Source organism: Sminthopsis crassicaudata, chromosome 1, assembly GCF_048593235.1.
Source record: "Sminthopsis crassicaudata isolate SCR6 chromosome 1, ASM4859323v1, whole genome shotgun sequence".
NCBI classification, from domain to species: Eukaryota; Metazoa; Chordata; class Mammalia; order Dasyuromorphia; family Dasyuridae; genus Sminthopsis; species Sminthopsis crassicaudata.
This window is the reverse complement of record NC_133617.1, coordinates 55,893,730-55,921,505: the sequence shown is the minus strand read 5'-3', so window position 1 is coordinate 55,921,505 and position 27,776 is coordinate 55,893,730. Positions and strand designations below refer to the sequence as shown.

The 27,776-nt window shown below is 35.5% G+C and overlaps 1 protein-coding gene across 10 annotated transcripts in view; it reads left to right on the top strand.

Annotated features, from left to right (window-relative positions):
* Positions 1–27,776, top strand: part of DAZAP1 (DAZ associated protein 1) — a 41,146-nt gene that overhangs the window by 6,344 nt on the left and 7,026 nt on the right. For 4 of the 10 annotated variants that reach the window (XM_074304680.1, XM_074304672.1, XM_074304707.1 and 1 more), the window contains exons 2-10: positions 7,476–7,516; positions 8,198–8,364; positions 8,632–8,697; positions 11,350–11,460; positions 14,083–14,131; positions 19,049–19,131; positions 22,470–22,623; positions 24,432–24,461; positions 25,338–25,478. In XM_074304680.1, coding sequence (XP_074160781.1) covers positions 7,476–7,516; positions 8,198–8,364; positions 8,632–8,697; positions 11,350–11,460; positions 14,083–14,131; positions 19,049–19,131; positions 22,470–22,623; positions 24,432–24,461; positions 25,338–25,478 — 842 coding nt within the window. The remainder of the gene's footprint in view (positions 1–7,475; positions 7,517–8,197; positions 8,365–8,631; positions 8,698–11,349; positions 11,461–14,082; positions 14,132–19,048; positions 19,132–22,469; positions 22,624–24,431; positions 24,462–25,337; positions 25,479–27,776) is intronic. The other 6 variants (XM_074304686.1, XM_074304694.1, XM_074304719.1 and 3 more) reach the window with 3 other exon arrangements.

Genomic DNA, 27,776 nt, shown 5'->3' with positions numbered 1-27,776 from the left:
AAAAATAAAGACGTAGTTTTGTAATTGAATACTCTGATTTTGATAATCTGACAAAGTAGGTGTAAAAATTTTTTTAAACTTATTGACTGACCATGCCTCACAATGTATATTTGAATAATGGCAGCCTTTTTTTACCTGTGTAGTTATTTATTCATCCTGCAAAGTTATGAATTTATGCTGAGAAAAAGTGGAATTTGAATTTTTTTCTTTTTATTTGTGGGTTTAATCAACGGAGTTCAGGTAGAAGCTAGTTGCTTGTCAGTGGATTCTTGCTTTAGGTTAGACTAGATCATCTCATTTTTGTACAGAAAAACAAGAATTGCACTTGGATAGTTCTAATCCTATCTCAGGATGAATTTAGGAAGGCTACTTTTCCTTCTAGGTACCTTTAGGCCTCATGTGTAAAATGGCTTCCAGCTTTAACATTGGATCCCTCAAGCAGAAAGCTGAGAAAAAAATTTTATAGGCAGTGTTTCTGAAAGACCTCATTTCTAAAATATAGAGAAATCACTCATAAGAAATACAAGGATTCTCCAGTTGATAAATGGTCTTCAAATGAAGAAATTTCTATTCATATGAAAAACGCTCTAAATCACTATTGATTAGAGAAATACAAATTAAGACAACCCTGAGGTACCACTTTACATTTCTCAGATTAACTAAGATGACAGGAAAAGATAATGACAAATATTGGAGGGGATGTGAGAAAACTTGGGACACTAAATACATTATTGGTAGAGTTATGAACTGATGCAATTATTCTGGAGAGCAATTTGGAACTATGGCCAAAGGGCTATAAAACTATACCCTTTAACTCAACAGTATCTCTGCTGGGTCTGTATCGCAAAGAGATCATAAAAGAGTGGGAAAAGGACTCACACGTGCAAAAATGTTTGTAGCAGCTCTTTTCGTAGTGGCAAGGAACTGGAAATTCCACTAAGTGGATGCCCATCAGTTGGGGAATGACTGAATAAGTTCTGGTATATGAATGTTATGGAATATTATTCTATAAGAAATCTTGAACAGGCTGATTTTTAAAAAGCCAGGAAAAACTTAGATGAACTGATGCTGACTGAAGCAAGCAGAACCAAGAGAACATTATATATAGTAACAAGATTATGTGATGATCAACTGTGATGGACTTGGCTCTTTTTATTCAGAGAGAAATATGGAGATTGATGGAAGCATAATATTTTTACCATTTGTTTATTTTTTCTCATGTTCCCCCCCCCTTTTTGGCCTGATTTTTCTTGTACATCTTGACAAATATGGAAATGTTTAAAAGAATTGCTCATATTAATCTATATCATATTACTTGCTGTATTCAGCAAGGGAGGGAAGGAGGAAAATGTTGAAAACTGTTTTTACATGTATTTGGAAAAATTTAAACTATTAAAAGTTTTTAAAAAATTATATCCCATCAACTTTGGCTTTTATAAATTGGGAATATGATGTATTTTGATTATCTGAATCAAAGCATAAATTTCTCATGGTCAGATTTGTCTCATTGTATATTAGCAGTTGGCCACCTTTGATAAAGGGGGGGTAAATAGGCTTATTTATCTGCTCTCCAAAGTTGATTGTTCACAATTTCATATAATTCACTTGTGTGCAAACACAAGTCATTGTTTTCCTTTATTTTTTGTTGTGTGCATTGTTCAAATGCTTCTGCTTTCTTTTCTGTTGGGTAGAAGCTTAGTCTTCCTGTTTCTATAAATTGTGCATATTTGTAGTTTTAAAAAGTATAATAAATATTGTGTTCGAGTATCATGAATTCATTCAGCCATTTCCATTTGATAGACACCCATCTATGTATTCTTTCTTCCTCTAGGGGAAAAGGAAAAAAGGAATAAGCATTTCTATGGAGCCATTGGTGTTAGTCATTGTGCTAATAAGCATTTTTATCACATGAGTTACCTTATTTAATCTTTTTTTTCCCTGAGGCTGGGATTAAGTGACTTGCCCAGGGTCACACAGCTAGGAAGTGTTAAGTGTCTGAGAGCAGATTTGAACTGGGGTCCTTCTGAATTCAAGAGTGGTGCTCTATCCACTGCGCCACCTAGCTGCCCTATCTTATTTAATCTTGACAACCTTTCAAGGTTAATAAAGTGCTTTTATTATCCTTATTTCACAGTTGAAACAGAAGTAAGTGATTTAGCTAGAGTCACACAGATAAGTGAATGGGACAGAATTTTGTACTCTTGTCTTCCCAGATTCCAAGCTCAGTGTACCACCGTCTACAAGGTATCTTTTCTTTTGTCTTTGGCTTTCTTGAGGACTGTATATGTCTGGTATGGTATTTGCTGGGTTGTTAGTGATTTTTTTCATTTTTCCTCACAGTGGTTGAACCAGTTAGCAATTATACCAACAGTACATTATGCTAATTTCCAGGCTTCTAGGGCCTTTCCAATATTTAACATTTCACAATATTCCTATTTTCAAATACTTTAATCCTGTCATTTTTATAGTATTCCAGTTAGATGTCCTAGTATTGAGGAATCATTAAATTAGCCCAATACATTTACTGGGTTGGAATCGGGCAAAAATCTAGGGAAAGGGAATAATATTTATATAGTTTCTACTGTGTCAGACATTGTGCTAATTACTTTACAAATATCTCATTTGATCCTTCATGATAGATACTATTAATATTCCTGTTTTATAGGAAATGGAAGCAAACAAATGTTAAGTAACTAAGCTAAGGGTCACATAGCTAGTAAATGTTTGAGGGTGAATTTGAACTCCAGACCTTCTGTATCATACAGCTGCTAGGCAGCAATTTTGGCTATGATATAGTTGTCTGGATTTGGTATTGTTGTGCTTACATGACTGCCAACTCTACTTTTTCAAGGCTCTCTTGGGCTTAACAAAAGTTTATGCATTCTTTCATTTGCACCCAAACCCCAGCGTGCCTGAATTAAGAATTATTGTCCTCATTTTTCAGAAGAAGGGCTTACCTCAAAACTGAAATGACTTACCGTGTCTTTTGGAGCTGTCTCATAGGTGAAGTCAGGATTTGAGACTGGCCTTTCTGACTGGTGAGGTCCAAATAAGACCCCTCTGCCTATCCTTTGTCTATTAGTAGTTAATATTCAATTCCATTCAGCATTTGAGAAAAGCTTATGCTATACCAAATACACTGCACTAGGAAGAGGAAGATAGCCACTCATCACTACAGCATTGTAATGGTTATGTCAGATCAGAAACATAGATAGCCAGCTGCTCCTCAATTCAGCAGTCTGGTCATTTGCTGAGTGTGCCTTCATGAGAGATGTCCTTTTTGATGTTCCTTATCCTGTGAATCCTTGATTTGAAACTATGCCCTGCCAATGCAAATCTTTAACAATATTAGTCCAATTTCCTATACCAGGAAATACGTAAATTTCAACTAATAGGTCTGCGTATTGATGTGATACAAAGTCCTTGATCACTTTTGTGATTCTATTGTGTTGAGATCACTGACTTAGCTTTAGGCTTCAAAAAAGCCCTCTTCAGGTGATAAATGATTTTCTTTTTTTAAAAAATAGATTTTTATTTTCTTTTTTATTTTTATTTTTTCTGAGGCTGGGATTAAGTGACTTGCCCAGGGTCACACAGCTAGGAAGTGTTAAAAGAATCTGAGACCAGATTTGAACTCGGGTCCTCCTGAATTCAAGTCTGATGCTCTATCCACTGCGCCACCTAGCTGCCCCCAATAGCTTTTTATTTACAAGATATATACATGGGTAATTTTTAAGCATTGACAATTGCAAAATCTTTTGTTCCAATTTTTCTCCTCCCCCCCCCACTCCTCCCCCAGATGGCAGATATACTTTAACATATTTAACATGTATTGGTCTATGTTAAATACAATATGTGTATACATGTCCATACAATTATTTTGCTGCACAAAAAGAATCGGACTTTGAAATAGTGTACAATTAGCCTGTGAAGGGAATCAAAAATGCAGGCAGACAAAATAGAGGGATTGGGAATTCTATGTAGTGGTTCATAGTCATCTCCCAGAGTTCTTTCACTGGGTGTACCTGGTTCAGTTCATTACTGCTCTATTGGAGCTTATTTGTTTCATCTCATTGGTGAAGTGGACAACGCCCATCAGAATTGGTCATTATATAGTATTGTTGTTGAAGTATATAATGATCTCCTGGTCCTGCTCATTTCACTCAATATCAGTTTATATAAGTCTCTCTAGGCCTTTCTGAAATCAGTTGATAATGATTTTCACCACTTTAGACCACGTTTTAGACATTTTAAGGATGAAGTGCTTTTGTACCCTTTGGTAATCTTCTAATCTAATTTTTAGACACCACATGAAAGCTTTATCATACCAGTATCATGTGAAGCTGTTGTTTTTAAGCTTACTAAACATGTCACTAGTGACAGTCTTAACCAAAGGCAGTTACTGTTTGCTCAGTAAATTGATAAAATTTAGTAGACTCTTTAAGTATTGAACATTTTGATTATGGCACGTAATCCAAATTTCTCCCTTTCAGTTGTGGTTTTGTGGCTCTTGGCAGAGACATTTTATAAAAAAATGCCATGGTAGCCTAGGGTAATGGAAGTCAGTATTGGGTTTGGAGTCAGAGATCTGGATTTGAGTCTCAGCCTTGGCATTTATTTGTGTGGTGAGTCATTTCTTGGTCTTCTCATCTGTAATATGAAATGGTTACCTGATTCTCTAAGAGCCCTTTCTAGACCCTCTTTTATACTGGGAGCTTCCCTGCAAGTTTAGAAATATTTCCTCAAAGTATTGTTTTGTAGTGCAGCAAAGACAAAAGAGAAATGGGATAGGGGAACATCGAACTGGAAGGCAGAAGACTTGTTATTGAGGCTTCATATCATCCCTTTCTGAGCAGAGTGATATAATGGGGGCTAATGTTGATTCTTCTGGGAATAGTAGGGAGAAGACTGCTTTGCAAATTGTAAAATACCACATTATCTAAGACTTTTTAGTAGGTCAAATGCTATTTAGATTGGTTTTTCTAAATTTATTTACAAGAACTGAAAGTATTAGAACAAATTCTAAGAAATTTTGATGGTATATTACAGGCTATGATAGGACCTACTCTGAAAATCCAAAAGAAGTTAAATTCTGACATTGCATTGGCTCCTATGTTTATAAAATTTAAATAATGATAATAGTTGGCACATTAACTGGCCAAACTGGTTCTTCTGGTATGTAAAGGATTACATTGCTTGTGGGAAGTACTTGCTTATTAAGTTACTGTTATTGTTGGGTGTAATACTTGGTAAAAGTTCGTGTTTTTGAAAATAAATTGAAATGTTAAATATGCTTTAAATATTTTACTTCTGGGAAACATCTCTTTAAGTGTAAATGCTAGCTTTTTTTTTTTTTTTTTTTTTTTTAAACCATGCAAACCTTTTCCCACCCTGAATAAAGTAGACTAGATTTTAAAGTTCTACAAAGAGGATCCCATGATTATAGTATAAATGGCTATTGCTTAAATGGTGTCACGGCAGTCTACTGTGGGGAGCTGGAAGACAAATGGATGCCCTTCCTGAAAATAGATGCCATCATTTGGTTAATCGGTAAATGGGGAGAAAGTAAGTGTTAGCTCAGCATTCTCTTTGGCCTAATTTAGAAATGGTATGGACAGGAGCTTGGTGATTTTTAAGTTAATGAGGTCTGAATTGGAGCACCATTATGACTTTTTGTCCCATATACCTTCCTCAGAAACCTTTGGTTTCAAAATTGGAATATGGAAGGAGGCCGTGTCAGTGAAATAACTAAGACATCCTTGTCCCTTTTTTTCTCTCTCATTGAATATATAGATAAAACATAGTAGGCCTTAGTAGTAATGGCAGTAGAATTGTCTCATATGCCAGTTTTAAATACTTCTCCTTAGAGAGTGAGAAAATGTAAACTGCAGTAGAAAAGAGCACCTGAAAATTGTGCTATTCCACTCATTTTTGTAAAGGGATTTCTCTTAATTGCAGCCTGCCTGTTTATTAGGCCCTATACAGTAATAAGATTGAGTAGAGTTAATGGGGTTGACAGTAATCTTGCAAGATCTTTAATCAGGCAAGATGCTAGTGAACTTCCACATTAGGCAAATACTTGTTTATTAATTTTTTTGATAGTTTCCATCATTGCTGATGGAGCACTGATGCTTTAAAATTTCCTTGTGTCTTTAATGTACCCATCTAGAAGTGGATTATCATCATGTAAATTCTAGGTTGTCCTTATTTCTAAGGAAAAGAGTATGTCAGTAAAGATAGTAATAAGTACCTTGATGCTGTAGGTGTTGTGAAAAGTAATTTATTTAAGGAAGCTCTGATTTAGATAGGGACATTAATATATAATATGTTAATTTAATCTTAAAGAGATTATATTTCAATGGTCTGGCTTTTACTTTGGGGATGCATTATTTAAACCAATACAGTAAGTGAAAGAACCAGGTTTTCTAGAACAATTATACTGGGTCATCAATGTAATAGAAGAGTACAGAACTCGTAATCAAGAAAACCTGGAGGTTCCAAGGACTAACAGGATCATAGGATGCTAGATTTAGATTTGGAAACCTCATTTTACAGATATAAAAAGATCGTAATTTGCTTGGCTCATATGTGTTATAAGCATCAGACAGGATTTGAATTTAGATCCAGAACATTTAACTTCTTAACCTGTTTGCTCATTTGCAAAAAATATAATAATCTTCATACATTTAAACTCCACACAGTTCTGAGGAAAGCATAATAAATATTGTCATGTAAATATGAGCTATAAGAATTAAATATTAATACAAGGGGAGATTTACTTTGACTTGAATAGCCCTTTTGAAGCTTTTTTGGGAAGGAGCTTAGATTTAAATAGGCAAGGGCCCTTAGAGAGCAGCTAATCAGTCCCAATCCCCTTTATTCTACAGATCTAGAAACCAAGCTTATACAAAGTGTTGCCTAGGGGTCTCATTGGTGGTATAGCTAATATTTTTAACCTAGTTTCTGATTTCCTAATACAGCATATTTCACCCATTTTTACACATTACCTCTAGAACTTGTACCATAATTGCCTTATACAACTTTGTTTTGAGAAAGAAGCAATTACCATGTTTTCCAAATTTTATATCTTGTTTAATGCCCAGGCCAGTGCTCTATCCATAACAGATGCTTATTAATAAATGTTTATTGAAGTCTCTTTTCACATAAGGGAAATTGTTCATAGACATGGTGTAGTAATAGAAATGGAATCTAAAGTTTCAAGTTTTAATGACTTTGAATATATTAATCTCTTGAAGGTACTATTAAGATAAAACAGGAATAAGCCCAAACAAAGGTTTATTTAATGGGTTATAATAGCTGTACAATAGAAGCTTCTCCACTTATGTCTCCATTATCATGAACTTATACATATCTTGTTGGAGCATTGTCAACTTGAGTGCTTTTTAACTAAGTTTGGCTTCTTATAAATAAAGATTGTTGATTTTAACAATATTACTCTGTTCTGTGAATTACAGAAAGCTCTTCGTGGGTGGCCTTGACTGGAGCACAACGCAAGGTAGGTCAATTTTATTTATTTGTTTTTGCTTCTAAGTTTGTTACTTCTGTTTTTCAGAATCTATTTGGGGGGGGGGAAGAAAAAACTATGTCTTTAGTGGTGCAAAAAATGAGATTCTCAAAAGTGTACTTGTGGTTGAAGGGTACAGGACTGATAATAATGTACTGACTGTCATATTTGAATTTCATATCAAAGATAAGGAGGAGTTATGTAGGTTTCATTCTCCTAGTTGGTATTTTAAAAGGCTACAGTAGGTTTTTAAAGGGAGAACAATTCTTGGCTATATGAGATTCAAAGCAAGTGCTCTAGGCACTGGTCAATATTTGGACAGGTTATACTGTTAAATATTTCCTTTCATGTTCATTTCCTGAATGTCCCAAATCAATGATGTTTTTCTCTCATTGTGATTGATAAGTTGCTTATAATCTTTCTATAGCACAAAAAATAACTAAAACGTATTTACTCCCTTTATCATTCCTTTTTCCCCCGAACCAAAAATTGTCAAATCCAAACAGCAGGGATAGTCAAGATAAAGAGTTTTCAGTTACTATGCAATTACTGGTGTTATGGAAGAGATCAGGTTGCTAAATTATAAAGCTCTATTATTTCTGGTAATCACTGAGAATAAATGCTTAACACTGGTTATATGTTTTTGTATTTTTGTTTTTAATTTCTGACTAGAAACGCTGCGCAGCTACTTTTCCCAATATGGAGAAGTTGTAGACTGTGTTATCATGAAAGATAAAACAACCAACCAGTCTCGAGGCTTTGGGTTTGTCAAATTTAAAGATCCCAATTGTGTGGGAACAGTGCTGGCCAGCAGACCACATACATTAGATGGCCGCAATGTAAGTTTCTTTTTTTTTCCCTCTTTTTTTAGTATTAATTTTGTGAGGGGAAATTGTATTTTGTATACTAAAGTTCTTTTCTTTTAAGAATTTGGATTAAGTTTTAAAAAATGAAGTTTAGTTCTCATGTCTATTGTAATAATGATATATGGTAAACTGACCCAATGAGGTTGTGGTAATTTGCCACTGGCTGCTGTTGCTAACATCTTGTTTTATAGAGAAAGTAGTCTGCATATTCACAACTAGCTGGTTTGAAACTTCCTACAGATTGACCCAAAGCCATGCACACCTCGGGGAATGCAGCCAGAAAGAACACGACCAAAGGAAGGATGGGTAAGGGAAATGAAAGTGGGGCCCAGGGGTAAAAGGAAAGTCTAGATATATTGGTAAATCTAGAAAAGTGAATTTGGAAGAAGTAATTTCAAGTTTACATTAAAAGATTTGTTTCTGATAAATGATAATGGCAGAGTAAAGAATAATTGAATAATTGAAAGTTTATCCAAAGCCATTATTTTATTTATTTTTTTTTGGGGGGGGAGAATTGTTCTGTCATCTTTTAAACACTTATCCAGTTTGATGCCTTTTTTGGGGGGGGGTTAAATTTTTGGTTGTCAAATTCTAGGATAGAAGACATCAAAGTATAATAAAACGTGTCTTGAATATTCATCTGAGCCTTTATTTTCTTGGAAAATTGTTTTAAGTATTTAGTGACTCAGTTATATTAGCCAAGAAACTGTTTAGAGACATTGAGACATTCATAGAATGAATATTTTGAGTTTTTCAGGATATGTTTTATAAATTAAAGATGGCAGTATTTTTTTATACCATTTTTTGACAGACATCAGCTGTATCTACTAAGTCTATAAAGTGTCTAGTAAGCCTATTCAATGGTTGATTTTTCTTGCTATAGAACCTTTCATTTGTAGTCTTGATGTTTTTGAAATGTATTTGGATTTTAGTAGCAGACTTTTTGATCTTAATGGAAAGAGAATTGGGCTAGGAATGAGAAGATATAGTAGCAAGTCTTGGTTTTACTGTAAATAATTCGACAAGACATTTGATTTGTATCTGTTAGCTGTCTCTGGGTGAGATACTAGAACTCTTTAAGCAGAAAGACTGAGCTTATTAGGGATGCTCAACTAGTTGATCAGACAGTTATTAAATGCTTGTTCTTTGCCAAATTCTGTGCTAGAGTTTAAGGAAGAAACAAATACAAAGAATGAAACACTATTGCTTGTGATGATCTTACACATTAATGGGAGAGACAAGTTTTGTATACAGCTAAAGCAGGAAAGGGGCTTCTTGGGACTTTGTTCACACTGCAGTGAAATCATTGTGAAAACATGCTATAAGCAGTGAGGGATTCTTTGCTTGCTACTTCAGAGAGCTATAATTTTTCTAATCTGAGCAATCCTTTCCCCAAAGCATAGTACAAGACTTTATATCATATATTAATAAATTGTTATGGCCATTATTTAGGTGATGAGCCTTTCTATTCTTAGCCAAGCTGGTCCTTGGGTGGTAGAGAGGTTTTTTTGGGATCTGTTCATGAGGATTTTGCCATAATTTAAAAGGCAAGCCCATTAATGGAACAGTCACTGGCGTTAGGGTCATGAATTTGAACATCAACATTTGAGTCAGTCTGATATGATGGAAAGAACACTGGACTTAAAGTAATAAGTTATGGTTCAAATTTCTATTCTGCCATTTCTTTCCTAGGGCAAATCACTAACTAGTTTGTAGTCATTGTCCTCATCTATGAAGTGAGAAGTTGGACTAGGTATTTTGGGGAGGTCCCTTTCAGCTCTTTAGTTTCATGACCCCAATTAAACATTGATAGTGAATTCTTCCAGTTTAGTCTTTGAGGATTTAACTTTTTGGTTTTTCTTTCTCTTTGTGCTATTGATTTATGCACATTCGTTTGTTATAGCTCATAAGCAATGGTTATTGAATTCTTCTTTTGTTGCAAGCTATCACTGTTGAAAACAGTATAAGTAAAACAGAGCTCTTTTTGTAAAAGCATAATATACTAGATACCTATTTCCTTGGACCTCTGCTATAGAAGAATGAAAGCAAAACCATTCATGGAAAACAAAACCAGAAGCTTAGGTTGCTTCTTTTGGTAAAAGCAGGGGAAATTAGATGGATCTTCCTCTAGATTATATAATAAACACAGAGATAAACAGTTATTTTTCTGAAGTGATTAAATTTTGATTTTCTTTAAAGAATAGCCATTAAACAAGGATGTTAGTAATAATTTTACATTTCAGACCTGGTTTTTGTTGTTTTCTTTTTGAGGCATTATCTTTGATTTAACCTGAGCTAGACAGAAGATTTATATATTTAAAGGAAAACAAAAATAAGGATGATATTCTTGGATAACTGGTTTTGTTTTTTTAAATTAGCAATAAGCAGTTAAATCATAGACTATCAGGGTGAATTAGAATTTAAATCCCTCTGATAATTTGCTTTGGTAACTTTGCCAATCCATAGTCCCACTTTCACATCTCTTTTTTATGAAGTACTTTAGGGTATAGCTTTACAAAAAACATTTGTATTTGAAGTAACTAGATCTTTTACTCAGGTGAGCTGTCAGTAGATTAGCTTTGTCTTTAAAGTGTGGCAATGTTGCTTGCTGTATTGGATACTTTATTGTACCCTATTGCATAATTATAAGTTGGTATAGTTTACTCATGCTTTTTATATTCCCTTCCATATTAAGAAAAAAATTGAGATGAACAAAATATCTGACAATGGGGCTTAACAATTCATAGGAGAATTGTTAAACTCTGTTATTAGGGGTCTTCAAGTAGAGACTAGAAGATGATTTGGCAGGAAAAGAAATTTGGTCATTTAGAATTCTAGACCTATACTTAGGGCTGATGTAGTACAAATAAAAATATTTTATATAATAACATAGCTGAGGTAAGAGGATTATGAAGACTTTTCCAATATGAACTAACCAATTTCTCCTCCTTGATACAGCAGAAAGGTCCTAGGAGCGATAACAATAAATCAAACAAAATTTTTGTTGGAGGGATCCCTCACAATTGCGGCGAGACGGAGCTCAGGGAATACTTCAAGAAATTTGGAGTGGTGAGTCATTTATCATGACAGTAGGTATTGACTTGTTATAGAAGACGTCATCCCTTAGTTTTGTTGCTTTGATTGGATTAAGGTATTAAATCTTTCTTTGCCCACAGATACATGGTTAAGTTTGTTGTAATCTTGGACAGTCAGACACATTTTTAATTGGTAGTAGCTCTTAGCTTAAACATTTTCCCTTTTTTTTTTTTTTTTTTTTTTTTTTTTTTTTTTTTTTTCTCACCTCAAAATCCCCCCCATCCTATTTTTCTTGAAATGAATAAACCAGGATGGCATCAGTGTTCCTTCTGCCATTCTCAATATTCTAATTTTCTGGTTTTATCTGAAAATAATACATGCTTTAAAATGAATGATTCAGGTTTATACTGTCTCTACCTTCTTGCAGAGATGCTTTTGGAAATGCAGTTGTAGACTCTTAAAGATTTGTTTGAGTATAATGGCTTTGCTGTAGTAGAAGGTACAGGTATACCCCTGTTTCAAATGCTGTAATGTCACAAAACCTCATTGTAATATCATTTGGCTGGTTGCCTGATGTACAAAACAGATGGCCTAATTAGAGTACCAACTACACCCTGCAACATTTCACCTAACGTTTTGTTTTTGCAGAACTAATTAGCAGCATTAGACAGGGATATGCCTATTTTCAGAGAAATTAAATTCATTTGGCTTCCACAAATTGGCCTTTGGTGTATGAACCACTTCTTTACAATGGATGAAGTTATCTCTTAGGCCAGGTCTAAATTGTTGCACATTTCTGAGAGCTTGGGGGTTGTTTTGTGAAGTATGTGGAATGAGTTATATTATTTCATTTAGGTTTCTATTAGGGGTACTTCCTTCCTTTTTGGCCTGTTCTTAGTTTCTGAATAAATCTGTTTCATTTTCTTTTTTTTTCCCCTGAGGCAATTGGGGTTGTGACTTGCCCAGGAAGTATTAAGTGTCTGAGGTCAAATTTGAATTCTGGTCTTCTGACTTCAGGGCTGGTGCTACATCCACTGAGCCAGCTAGCTACTTCCAATTTGTTTCATTCTTAAGTGCTTTAGAGGTAACAGAATGTTTATAGAGCTACATTACATGTACTTTTACAAGATATCTTATAGCACAAAAGTCTGAATATCTCTGTGATTAGCAAACTTTCTTAGGTTAAAGAGTTAGATATTAACAACCAGAAGAACACCTTGCTTTTCTACATCCTTTTTTTTTTTTTTAAAGCCATTTTGCTGCTTTTGGGGGACTTTAGCAGAACTCTGTAATTTGGGGCAAAACTCATTGGCCGATTTGCCTTTCTAATACAGGATTGAAACACAAAATTATCTTTTTTTTTTTTTTTTTCCCCTCCAATCTCCCACTTTCCCTCCAAAAAAAGCTCCCCACACAAAACAAAAACCCCAACCCTATTCTAACATAAGTACAGGGCTTGATGATAGGTGTGCATTGTAGTTAAGCATGATGTAAAACTTTGGGAAATTGTGTATTTCTTAAGAGTCAGATTCAGGAAATTTGGGTTTACATCCTTCATAACTGTTTGATGTTCCTTACCTTTCCCTTTCTCATCTATAAAATTGAGATAATTGTTCTAGCCTCACAGAATTATTGTGAATAAAGTGCTTTGTAAAGGTGAATTAAATGGACTTATTATATATTCATTTAATATTCTTATGTGAACTTGGGAGAAAAAAACTTATATGAGTGAAACTGTCTCAAGTCTGCTAGGGAAAATATGACATATATAAATAATCTTCTCTCTTCAAATCATCTCCCCAAACTCTACTAAATAGGTTAAAGATTGTTTTAATCTTTTCCCTATTTTGAAAGGATTTTCTGCATTAAACTTTTTTTTTTCTTTTTCTGAGGCAGTTGAGGTTAAGTGATTTGCCCATGGGTCACAGACCCGGGAAGTGTTAAGTGTCTGAGGTCAGACTAGAACTCAGGTCCCCAACTTCAGGGCTGGTGCTCTATCCATTGAACCATCTAACTGTCCCTGCATTAAACAATTTAAATGGTAGTTCATAGTGCAAAGAACCCTAAAGCTTTGTGGCTTTCCCTCTGATCTAATTTTTGTTAATTTTTTTAAAAAGATAATCACATAAGCTTTTGTGATTATTCAGAAAGGCCCAGGATTTGGCTCATTGTGTTTATAATGAAAAAGCCTCTTAAAGTTGGAAAGTGTAGGTAATGGTTCAAAGAAGAAGCAAACAAAGAGTAGTACACTTCCTCTGCTCAGAAGTCATTGGAAATTGACTGGTCTCTAAAGGGATTTTAGGTAGAGTTTGACTGAAAGAACTGTTCACATGTCCCCTCCAAGATCTGCTCATATTAGAATCTTTCACATAGGGCAATCTCTACATTCTAGTAATGACTCCCTGATATGTGTCATAGGTATGTATATTTGTTTAAATCACCCTCTTTTTTGGCAGTGCTAAACTTTGTCATCTCATGACCAAGTGACCCTAAGTAGTCATTTTTCTTTGAATTTGTGTTAACTGAGAAATTCTCAGGCTGATGTGCTTGTCTTTTGTTGATATGACTGTGCCTTGGCCTGGCCTGTTGCTTTCTTGTAACCAGCCCACCCTCCCTGCACAACATCGTTAGTAGAATTTCCTTTCTCTCTTTCAGGTCACTGAAGTTGTCATGATCTATGACGCAGAGAAGCAGAGGCCTCGAGGTAAAGGCTGATCTCGTTTGTCCTTGAAATTTCTTCATCCTCTCCTTTTGCTCAGATGGCAAACTATTTCACACCATCCAAAGAAAAAAAAAATTAGCTAGATTTTTTTTTTAAACATTGCCTCAAAGATTTTGAGACAAATATTGAAAATATAGGTCTTTCATGTACAAATCCATTACGTGTGTTTGTGCTTTTTAAGGTCAAACATTATGCATTCCTTTTTCTTTTCTTTTTTTCTTTTTCTTTTTTTTTTTTTAATTTTTTTTGCTAGTTCTTTTTAATTGAAGTTTTAAAAACTGAAAAGAATTTCAACATGGTTTCTGTTTTTAATGTATGTAGAAAGATTTGTAGATATTTTTAACTGTGGTGAACTGATCCTGCTTAAGACCTGTCTCTCCTGTTTGAAGTCAACATGAACGTACTTGGAAGTGTGATTTCATGCTGTCAGCCTGATTGTTTCCTCACCTCCACCTTACCTATCCGTTACCTATTCCCCAATCCCACGCTTGGTATATATGATCTGTTTGAATTGGAAACAAATCCATTCCTTTTTTTTTTTTCCCCTTAGTCTTAATGGTTTTAATGTGAGGTTGGTGTAAAAATAAACTTTGAGTTACCCAAAAGCACACCTCCAAAATAAATTTGAGTTGGGATGACAGACACAGTTTCTGTGTCATGGTTTTTAATTTTTTATTTTGGGGTGGGTTGGGGGTCATTGTTAACTGTTATTCCCATGCAGTCTTTATCTCTCCCTTTTCCCTTCCCCAAACCCCCACTTTGTTTTTGGTTAGTGGATCACTTTTAGACAGGCTATGTGAACCAACCTGTAAGTTTTGGTCTGTCTGAAATAATTGCCATGTCATTCACTTCATCTACCATCTGCAGACTACTTGAGGCAATATTTTATGATTGCATTAAGCTTAGTTGCACCAACTGCCCTGTAGCATGTTCCATACATGCTGGAGAATAGTTTGCCATTTGAACTTTCATTTCTCCTCTGACTCCATTATTATGTAATGTATTCTTCACTTCATATTTATTAAGCTGTTAAGTCTTAGTTTTATTTTTAATTTAGACATACATCCTTAGAAACGTATTCAAGTGTTTCATAGTAAAAGTACAGTAATGTTAAGTAAGTTGTTTTTTTTTTTTTTTCTTTTCTTTCTGTGAATTGTTTGACTGTGATTAACGATATCTCTTTAGATTTCTCTTCCCTAGGTGTTAAATTATATCACACAGGTACAGGCCAGTTCCACAGTCAGAGGAGGGACGGGCTTTGTCTGCATTGGGGTGTAAACGAAGTTTCAATAGATTTTTCTGTTCAGCTTCTTCGTTGGTGATGTAATCTTACTGAAAGATGCATTCTTTAGAAAATCTGTTCTAGGAGCCTCCAGAATCTGAAATTTGACACATCTTATTGCTGCTGCCCATTTAAAAATTTTTTTAATTTGGTTAAAACATTCCTGGAGTTTGAGAAAGTACTATTTTTTTTTTTAACCATATTGCTACATCACTTATATTTGTTCAGACTATTTACCCTGATCTTGGAATAGCTTAGCAAAAGGGGTATCTGAAGTTCTACTCTCTATCTGACTAGCTCATCCACTTAAAAGCTTTGCAAAGAATAAACACAAGAGTGAGGTGAGTTCACTATTTTCAGATCACTACTCAGGTCCATTTACTCTTATAATCCTTGCCTTCGGTCATGATGAGGAACCCATGGTTAATGTCTGGTTGATTGGGACCTAGAGACTAAAATAAGGAATGGGCCAGCCAATTAAAAGATGGGATGGAATTAGAGGCAGCAGTGCTGAGCTATTGGGGTTGAAGGGTTTTGAGACTTTAATAGTGGTTAGCAGTCCCAGAAATGACTAGGGAACCCTTTGGAATATGGATAAATAGGCAGGTAGTTTCCATAGCCTAGGCAAATTAAAATAATTATAGGCCCATGGTATCCATTTGAGTTCTCTGACATTTGATTCCCTCCCCCCAACCTGGAAGCCAATTGCTCCGCTTAATCCTTAAACATCCTTAAACCAAAGGAGTGGGGGATATATGTCAGCTCGTGTACCCTTGTATGTATGTATGTTTGTGTATATGTTTGCGTGCATGCGTGCGTGTTTCCTTGTTTGTCCCCATCCAAAAAGTGAGGTAGTGAAAATGATTTGAGAGTCAAATCCTCCCCTGCCTTCCTTAGAGAAATGGACCCTAGGGAACAACCTTCAGATTTTTCTAACCTTTTGCATTGTTTCTGAATTTCTGTGATACAATAAAACTCTACTTGTACACAATGTTCTGCATGTAATGCATTAATGCTATTTCAAACAAAACAAAATTTCTGTAGTTTGTATTCAGTAGATGCATTTATTCCTGCTAGAACTTCCCTGTCTCACTGTTCATAGTATAATGCTGTTTGAGTATTTTCCCTTTTCCAGTTCCTAACCTTGTTATCTAACCTTCATTTCTACTCTGAATTACCTTCTTCAGTTACCTTGCAGTTTTCCTTGTCCTTTGCATATCAGTTAAAACTTTTGCCTTCCTCCTTTGTATTTGCTACCTTCATCGTTTTGAACCTCAGATTTCATCTCTTCAGTTATATGGTCATGTTGCTGATTGATATTGATATATATATATATTTGAAAATTGTAAACCAAATTGATCCTAAAACCATTCCCAACTGTACTTTGCTGGTAATCTTTGTCAACTCAGCTTCCTTAGGCTTCTCCCCCATTCCTTTCATGCCTATTGTCTTACCAGTGGTATTTTGATTTAAAATATCCTGAAGACTCAGGTAACTCCAATCTCAGCTTCCCCTCATCTACTTTTGTTTACTCCCTGAAGTAATCTGGACTTGAGCCACCGTGTATGATGTGATCCTGGTAATCTATAATTTCAGCCTTTCCCCTTCACTGTGTTTAGACCTTGGCTATTGACTGTACATAAATTCTACTAATCCTCAAGGGCCTTAGTTTGTCCTAAGCCCTTTCTTAAATATACTCTAAACTACTTTCCAAAAAAGTAATGTTTTCCTGCTTTCACACTCCTGCTTTCTAGGCCAGCAGGAAGTGTTTTGGTAAATGTACACCTGCCATTCTCTCTTTCTCTCTCCCTCCAAAGGAATCCATATGCAAACAAGCAAAAGAAATATATATGTATGTATATGTATATATGTATGTATATATATGTGTGTGTGTGTATATATATATATACATATATATATATGTGTGTGTGTATATATATATATGTATATAGCCTTTATTATCTTTGGTCCTTTTGGTGCCCTACTGAATTCTTTGAGAATTTCATCTATCTTCCAAGTTCTTTGGCATCTGTCTCCTCGAAGTCTTTCTTTTGTGAACAGAGTCAGTGGACCATCTCTGGAGGTGGCGGGTGCTCCCTTCTGTTCTCCTCTTGGCATCTAGAGGGGAAATCTGATATTAAACTGATCCAGGATCCCTGCAGAGACTTGAGGGTCTTCTTGGCAGTGCTGCTAATAAGCTTTCCAGTTCACTACAGACAAATACATTGTGATGAAATGCTGCTTTCCATTGGATGGTCGCTCTCATCACAGACCAACCAAACTTCGTTTATACCACCAGACTCTTGTGTTTGGGAAATGCTCAAGTTTTTTTGTTTTTTGTTTTTTGTTTTTTTATTTTTATTTTATTTGATTTTTATTTAATTTTTAAAATTTTGATGATGCCTCTTGCTCTTGCTGCTGACAGCAGAATTTGACCTGCTGGAATCCATTTTGGCCTGTATCTTTGTGTATTTTATATATAACCTCCTTTGATAGGCCTCCTTGGGCTTCCCCAACCGAGTTGGGGAAGCTTAGTGAGGCACTAACTGTTATAGATACTGTGTTTCTGTTTAACGCTTTAGAGCAATATATATATATATATATATGGCTGCTGTCAGCACTAGCTGCAAAGCAAAATGCAAGCCAAGGTGGAAAATCTTGGGTTTCAGAAAAGCACACACACATCCAGACTACATGTGTCCAATTTATCTTCCTTTTGTCATGGTCCAGAAGCCCTTTCAGGTGGTTGACATGTGTTAATTCTATATCCTTCATTAGAAATTTTGTTTTTGTTTGAATACTTAGTATATGGAAGGCACTGGCCATAGTGGAAGGAAAACTGGCTTTGGAGCCAGAAGATAGAAATAGCTCTGCCATTTAACTCTTTTAATAACCTTGTGTAGGTCCCTCATCTGTAAAACAAGGGGCAAGGAAATTTTTTAAGATCAGGACTCTTCTGGTTCAAGATCCAGAGATCTTTTTGGCCCCCCAGAAAAAAACAACCTATCTTAAGGTATTATTGGATACATTCAGTAAAGAGATATGCTGAAACCTTAGGTTTACAGAAAAAGACCTTCAAGTTTTAATCACTTCATGATCCAAGTATTCCTATATGTTTTGGCTGTTGATTCTTAAAAAGGATATTTTTCTCCTATTTTAATTTGGATTGGTTAATTTTCATTGCAGTTGGTTTGTAGGGTTTTGCTTTTTTTTAAAATTAGTTCCTATGACAAATTGTAGGCTTCCTCTAAAATTTTAACTAACCATGATGGTTTAGGGGGAAAAAAAGAATTCCCTTTGTTCTTTGAATAGTTTTTCCCATCTTAGCCTGTTTCCCAGCTATGTCAAACCTTTTGGTTATTAAGCCAATTATCTGAACCCAAAACATGTATATTTTGTTTTATAAATGCATGTGGTAAACTGAGAATCTTGGCTTCTTGGAGCCACCCTGCCCTTGCTACTTTTCCAGGTGGCTGATACATTTTCTGAAATTTGTGAACATACCTGGCTTATCTGAAACCCTTGTTTGATCCCTTGGTCCGCCCCTAATACTGTTCATCATCCTGTTTTGTGTCACAACACCCTGCTACCTTGATTCACTCTTCGTCGTTGGCTAGGTTTTGGATTTATTACTTTCGAGGACGAACAATCAGTGGACCAGGCTGTCAACATGCATTTTCACGACATCATGGGCAAAAAAGTGTGTAGTTGTAGTTTTATTTTACCTTAAGACCAAACCAAGTCTTGGGCAACTGGGGATTTCACTGGTAAATAAGTATATAGTTGACGGTTTTCTCACGGGAAGGGAAAGAGTAGGTAACTTGAGTATAATAGATCATTTGACAAAAACCAGGTCAAGAGATGCTATTCCATTTGACATAAGGTCTTCAGGAAGTTTTGGCACAACTTGCCCTAAGAAGTGTTCTTTTGGCTAAATGACACCATTCTTTGAGAATTGCTTTTGGATGTGCAATGCCTAAAATAAAATGAGAGTGGGAAATTCAGCAGGAGAGAAAGGTGTTTAGTCTGAGTCTGTGTTTTCAGTCTGGCTTCCAGTGAACTCTCTGTGTTGTCTAAGGTTCGGTTTAAGATACCACTCCTTCAGATGTGGATTTCATATTCAAATTGTTTAGCACTTGACTTGATAAGTGAGTAGAAATGAGTCTTTAAGAATCCCAAGTTAAAATTTAAAAGGAAAGCAAATAAATAATGAAACATCATGAAGGATTGGTTTTTTTAAATTGGGTCACTTACTGTGATACTTCGGTACAAACCCACAGACTTTATTATAGTATTTAACCACAATGCAGTTAAGTGACCTCTGGTTGTTATATCTTCATACTGTGTTGCCATTATGTGAAGATAGTAATAGGAAGTTGAAGGCCTGCCCACCCCTAGCCCCAGCCCCCTTGATTACTCTGTTCCACTGTGAACACTGAACATCATCTATAGATGAGCCTATTTGAGCATCTATGCAAAATCAGTACCCAAATCTTCATTTTACTTGGATCCTTATGATTTCTACAAAAGGAGCTCTAAAATGAATAACTGGGACATGCATTTCTTGTTAGTACCAGAGATAATATAGGATCTGAATTTGTGTTTAGTTTGGTTCACCTTTTTTAAAAAAAAAATCCCTATTAGTACATTAGGATATAGTCCATTTCAGTAATAATGCCATATATTTTCCTATTTATAACCCAAAGCCATGAAATGTTTTGTTTTTTGAACCCAATTTGAATGCAGAACATTATTTTGTCTTTAGTCTCACAGGCATTTCTTTGGCTGATGGTTAAAATATTTTGATGGTGGTAGAGTTAATGTCATCAATTCACTAATCTCCCCCTGGGGAAAAAAAAAAAAAGATGGTGTTAAAATTTTAAATTTCTCTATACAGTTCAGTGTATGTGTGATTATTTTTATATATAGGTGGTTTAGAATTTGTCAAAGTTTTAATGAAATCTATTTGAACCTACCTAAAACAGGAAAAAAAATATATCTTGTACTGATATTTATTGAAGCTTTTAAGTTTAAAATTAGCATACAGATTGCAAGGATGCATGACAATTATGAACACAAGTTCAAAGGAGTCTGCGTTCAATATTTTAAGGTACTGTGACATAGTATTGAACATTTATAATTTGAAAAAAGTGTAATCTTTATATATGGAGCAAAATGTGTTTTGCTGAATTAATAGATTAGCTAGTGTCTACTAGTAGGATTCCAGTGGGCTCTTCTACTGATGTTAAACAGTGATTTTTGAGAAAGTTTCATACCAAAACTGATTTGGCATAACACTTTGAAGTTACTTCACCCAACATGTAGATTAGGTATAGGTACCTGAAAAGAAGTAAATGTATATTGCTTAAGGAGTCTGGCTCTTGGGCTAGAAGTCTGAAGCAATCCAAATTCTCATTTACACATAGGTCAAAATCAAACTTATTTATAGACAATTGGGATGCTTCCCTTCCCATAACAGTTGGTTATATATTGGCTATATTAAGCTTTTAAAATGCCTGAAATCTCATCTGATGATTAAAAATGTATTACTGGGGTGACTGCATCTATATATATTCCATTGTTAAGGGTAAAAAAATTTTAAATTACAAGAACTACTTTGCTTTGTAAGCAGGAACCAAATTCCCCTTAGGAAAAGTGTATGAAGACTCATTAATTTGAGTTCTTTGAAAAAGTCCCTTGATTCTGCTATATAGCAGATCTTTTTTCAGCTCACAGAGATTTTGTTACCATCATGTATAATGTCCTTGGGGCAGAAAGGCGGGGAATACTAAACCTTTGTCCCTGTGCTAGACCTGTAAAGCAAAGCAGACAGAATTCTGAATACAAAATGCCTGCTGCACTATTGCAAAGCCTCCATTGATAGTTCAGATTTGTTTCCTTTCTATACAGACCCCCCCATTAAAATTTATAATAAAATTTTTAAAATTCTGATGACATGAATGCAGAGAGCTTCATTGAATAAAAAATTGGATTGGGGGAAAGGTTTTGGTGGGGAGAAGTGATTGTTTTGAAGAAAGGGCTTGATTTTGGACGTACAGCTTAGCAGAAGTAGGTCAAGTTCCTTTCTTCCCAGCTGTCCCAAGCCACTCATTTTTATTATTGACAATAAAGTGTTGTGGCTTAGAGAGCATTCCCAAAAATCAGGGTCTGGGCTACTGACCTAACACAGTATGAAGATTTTGCTTACTGATTCCACTGTCCATTTATTTGCATGTCTGTTTACTTTTTTTGTTAGATGTAATGTAAGATTGATTCTCTTATCACATCCATTCCCTCTGACATAATTTTGAGTTAATTGAGATTCTTTAAGCCTTAGCCTGGGGAAGGTAAGTCTTTATCTTCCATTAGACATTTAAACAAAATTAAAACCTAAGTTTAAAAACAAAACAAAATATAAATAAACCAAACAAAACCAGACTTGTGTTTCTCAGGTATGAGCAGAGCTAAAATTATAGGCAGACTGGGTGGGCTTTTTAAGTTTAGCTTAGCTTCGAAATGCAACAACCAGTATCATTAATGGTTTAAAACATTAGTACCCTCATTCAGGAAAAAAACTCTCTTCCAAGTGAGACGGTGACCTGCTCACTAAGGTGGTTTATCTGAAAGTGAACATTATCAGATGGTTTTTTAAAAGACCATAATTACTTAAGATTTCTGAGCATATTAAAATAGGTTGAGAGATTATTGAAAGAGGATACTGCTGTTTTAAAGTAGAAAAGTCAATGACCTTTTATTATATCGGAAATAAGATTTAAGGATTCTCTTAGCTCTAAATACTTATATTCATGTGTAGGACTTGCTGTGTCTTACAATTGCATCTATTGTACCTGAGAAACATTAAAAAAAAAATACAAAACAAAACAATCTACTGGCCTAAATAAGTTTTATAATTAAGTATTTAGATTTAAGTCATAAGGTGCTAAGTGTAGTTGTAAGTGTAACTAAGGGTGTATATAAAGGGAAGGGGGGTGTATTAACACACAGCATCTTTCTTAAATTGGTATTCTGTTTGTTTAGGTGGAGGTAAAACGTGCAGAACCTCGAGATAGCAAAAGCCAAGTTCCAGGACAGCCGGGTGCCAGCCAGTGGGGAAGCAGGCTCATGCCAAATGCTGCCAATGGTTGGGCAGGTCAGCCCCCTCCTACTTGGCAACAGGGATATGGCCCACAAGGTAATGTCATCCTCATCTAACTTCCATCATGGTACACAAGTAGTTGGGTGACCTATATCAAATTTGAGTAGCCCACTGCCTGAAAGAAAAAAATGCAATGCAGCATTTGTGCCCCCATCCCCATTCATTTCCCCTTTCATGAGTTGGATCCCACTAATCTAGAGCTCTGGGTTTTTACTAGACATCATGTGGTATACTTGCTATTACAACTTGAAAGGCAGATTTAAAAGCAGGAGTTTACAATTTATAGTTACCCCACCCCCATTCCCCTGCTTCCACATTTGAATTCTTCAGTGAATTATTGCTATTTTTAGACACAATAGAAATAATCTTAGTCCAAATCTGAAATGCAAACATCATTCTTAGAAACTTTGCTTTTAGGTTTTTAAAAATTCTTTAGAAATTTCCTCAGATCTGAATAGTCAATTTGATCCAAAGCATTGCACTAGGGTAATCCTTAAAATTCAATATGCTCATCTACAACTTTGCTCAAGTCCTGGTGTTGCCTGCCAAGAAGTAACTCTACAGTTGGGGTAGAATATATTGCTTTGGGTGAGAAGAAGAGGCAGCTGAAGAGCCTTGATATGAAAACTGCCTTCCTTTTTTCCTGCTCCAGTCAGATAGCAGGATGGGCACTAGACATCACTGGGGGAAGTGGCCCTTACTCTCCAGAAGGCCCCCATTAGGCTTAAGCCATTTCTGTTTTTCAAGCATTATAAGGAAGAGTTAATCTTTGTTCTGAGTAATTCTCCTAAGTAGTTAACATTTTATAATAAAATATGGACTTAATGTTTGTAGTTGGTTTTGCCAGCTAAAGGGGATACATGTTTTTGCAGGATAAATTTCCCACTGAGAGAAAGGTGGAGATGGGAGTGTTAACAAACACTTCTAAGTTAAGATGTCCTAGATCATGCTCAAAGGGAGCAGTTAATTTCCTTTTTCTCTTCCATTGTTAACTCTGCAGACACAACTATGACTTTGATGTTTTTATAATACGTTAAACACAATCAGGGAGCATGGCGTTTCTGGAATAAATATTTGCTTAAATTTATTGCATAAATAATATTTTGTGGTGTTTCAAACTTCTACATTCATAAGGCAATAAGGAAGGGAGTACATTTACTAACCTCAGTTTATATATGAGGAAATTACTGCTCAGGAAGGTCAGGTGGCTTAGTCTTGGCCAAATAGGGCTAGTGATTAGCAGAACCAGAACTTGATCCTAAGTTCTCTGAGGCTTCATCTAGCATTTTTATCTGCTAAATCCCCCTGCTTCTTCTGCCACATCTAAGATGACTCCATCTATCCGTGGATAACAAATATTTGGTCATTGCTTTGAGTTATCTGAGAGCATTCTTGTTAGATCCAAGTAGACAGACACTGGATCCATTTCTTTCTAGAACTGAGAAGAAAAAGTTTCTCATTCCTGATGTTCAAACCACACAGAAAGGGATTGGAAAAGGGAAAAACAAAATCCTAAATATTATAGGATATAGTAGAACTTTGATGTGGTCTTAGTATTCTTCAAATCCCTTGGCAATTAAATGGAATTTAAATTTATATTTTTGAGGCTGGGGTTAAGTGACTTGCCCAGGGTCACACAGCTAGGAAATGTTAAGTGTCTGAGACCAGATTTGAACTCAAGTCCTCCTGAATTCAAGGCTGGTGCTCTATCCATTGTGCCACCTAGCTGCCACTGGAATTTAAATTTGATTCATTTTCTAAATGACACTAAATTTGCTTCTTGAATAACTGACTTCATGACTGGGGAATATCGATCATTTTCTTTGTTTGTTTCGTTGTTTTAGGAATGTGGGTGCCAGCAGGGCAGGCTATTGGTAAGTAACTTTTTTTTTTTTTTTTTTTAAATAGACGGGTCACAGAATTAGCTGGGAATCTAGCCTCTCAAATAGCATGTTATAGGAGGAGGTTATATATATTCTATCTAGATTGGCAGCAGTAATAATAAGGCAGAAGTTGTGGCTTTAAATTATAATGATAAAACTGATTTATGACATTCCAGGTTAGTTGAAAAGATGTTGATTTCACAAACAACTGATCATCAGCAAACATTTAGTAAACACTATGTATAAAGCACATTTTAGGACATAAGAACTTGCAGGAGAATAACACACCGTGTTTCATTAATGCACAGTATTGCATTAGAAAAGAGCACTTTGTTGTGAAGTATGAGAAGAGTATCTTTGAAAATCAGGAAATATGGATATTATGATAATTGTAGGCGATTCAAGCTAAAAACCTTAATGTAATTTACAATGAGGATAAAGTATTAATATGGCCAGCCAAAGCCAATAACTACATAAGAGCAAAACACTGTGTTGTTGTTATTATAGGATGAGATCCAAGGAGGGTTCCTTTGGGGTCTTGTGTAAGGCTACCCTATAGGCCAGTAGCAAAACCTGGATAGGGAATGAGATCTTCCCAACTCAGTCAGCCTAATTCCACTGGCCTTTGAGCTGGCTGGGTACCTTGAAGAAGTGGGTCATTTTACAGAAGGGCAATGAAAAGATAAACCAAGATAGGTGGGGTTGTCACACGTGCTTGTTAATAATATCTGGGACTAGACCTTACAGAATCCAGGATCCCCTTCTCTAACTGAAAAGGTCAGATGAGGTAGGTTTTTTTTAGGTTGAGGATGAGTATATTCTTTTTTTTCTCCTTTTCCTTACCATGCTATTTCTTTGTTTTTCCAGGTGGTTATGGGCCGCCTCCTGCAGGAAGGGGAGCTCCACCTCCACCTCCTCCTTTTACCTCATACATTGTATCCACGCCTCCAGGAGGGTTTCCCCCTCCCCAAGGCTTTCCACAGGGGTACGGTACCCCTCCTCAGTTCAGTAAGTCTTCCATGGGATCATATGGGGAAATAATTTGGATTCAAATCTTTCATAATACTGATTATATGAGAATGTCCCTAAACAAACCCACCTTTGATAGATCTATTATGTCCTGAGCTAAGTCTTTAAATGAAATCCATATAAGACATGGTCTTTGAAAGATCTTAAAATCCAAGTTAAGGAGTAATTTACCAATACTGATAAAAATAACATAATTAGCATCAGAGGGACAGAATGGTATTATAGGTTCTTAAGATATTAAGATGTGGGGAAATAGATTTTTAACATGAAGTGGGACTCCAACAGTAGGGGAGAGCATTTGAGATATATAGCACAAACACAGGTGGTGAAAGTACAGAGGAGAATGCTTCTTATTAAGCAAGAGAATATCCTAATTTAACTGGAATAGGGGTTCTTGGAGGGAAGAGAAAACTGGGGAAAAAAGGGTATCCTTGAATTCTGGAGGGCTTTGACTAAACAAAAAAGAATTGGAACTTTTTTGAAGCTGAGAGCCCCTAAAAAGAGTGATCTGATCGTGGGTTTTTTTTTTTTTTTTTTTTTTTTTAAAGATGATTCTACCAATATGAGACACATAGTAGATTGAGGGAAAGTAGAAGCAGGAAGACTTGATTAGGTTATTACAGTAAGCCATATGGAATAAGAACCCATATCACTAGGATTTGCTATCCAGCTGTCAGTAGTTTTGCAGAGCATTGCAGTTTTAAGTGTGAAGAATTTGTTTTACTTTTCTTTCCCCCCAATAAGAATTATTATCTGGGTAGACAATTGAAAATTTTGTTTTTTTGTAAGCAGAGATTTTTTCGTTAATGCCTTGATTTTTTTTCTAATATTTTCTGTACTGACAACTTATTACTTCCTTTGAACAAGAACAAGGAACAAGAACAAGGGAACTGTATAGAATTTGTATCCATGTTGTTTTTCCCAGTTTTCACCTGAAAATTCTAGAGAGAGCAATTTTAATTTAATTCTTAGATCATTGTATTTTAGCAGAATTCATATTCACTTGAGTGCCTGAAATAATGAGGTACTGATTAAAACCATTTTATTTTGAAATGATTTTACCTTATAGTTTGAATTTTCAACTTGGAACCTGCTTATAAATGTGCAATAAAGAAATTTTAGTACAGCTATTAACTTATAGAAGATTGGCCTGGTAGAGTTCTTAGTGTAGAAATTATGTTCTACCCAGTGACTGACATCAAATCATCAGTGAATTCAGTTAAAGTAACCGCTTTTTGAGTAATTCCTCTTTTTTTCCTTTTCTTTGTTTCATTTATTTTTCTGCTAGTTGTTATAATTGCAGGTCTTATAAGAAGTTTGAGGGAAAGTTTGGGCTGTGTTTTTTTCCCAGTCTTTCTCTAAAGCTGAAGATACTTTGTGGTGGTGCCACTAGTGTTATTTTATTTTATTTTATTATTATTATTTTTAATAGTTTTTATTTACCAGACATATGCATGGGTAATTTTACAACATTGACAATTGCCAAAGCTTTTGTTCTAATTTTTCCCCTCCCCCCCCCAAGATGGCAGGTTGACCAATACATGTTAAATATATTAGAGCATAAATTAAATACAATATATGTATACATGACCAAACAGTTGTTTTGCTGTACAAAAAGAATTGGACGTTGAAATAGTGTACAATTAGCCTGTGAAGGAAATCCAAAATGCAGGCAGATAAAAATAGGGCTATTGGGAATTCTATGTAGAGGTTCATAGTCATCTCCCAGAGTTCTTTCGCTGGGTGTAGCTGGTTCAGTTCATTACTGATCTATTGGAGCTGATTTGGTTCATCTCATTGTTGAAGAGGGCCACGTCCATCAGAATTGATCATCATATAGTGTTGTTGAAGTATATAATGATCTCTTGGTTCTGCTCATTTCACTCAGCATCAGTCCAGGCCTCTCTGAAATCATCCTGCTGGTCATTTCTTACAGAACAATAATATTCCATAATATTCATATACCATAACTTATTCAGCCAATCTCCAATTGATGGGCATCCACGTAGTTTCCAGTTTCTGGCCACTACAAAGAGGGCTGCCACAAACATTCTTGCACATACAGGCTCCTTTCCCTTCTTTAAGATCTCTTTGGGATACAAACCCAGTAGCATAATGTTACTTATTTTTGAAGGCTGTATCAGTGGAGCCACAGGCCCTGCAAGACCCACCTGCTAGGGGCTTCATCTATAGGCCAGGTGGCAGATGGTATCTGGTGTCTGAATAGTGATCTAGGTGATTAACCCTCGAAGGCTGTTGAGTGAGGCAGAGAGGATT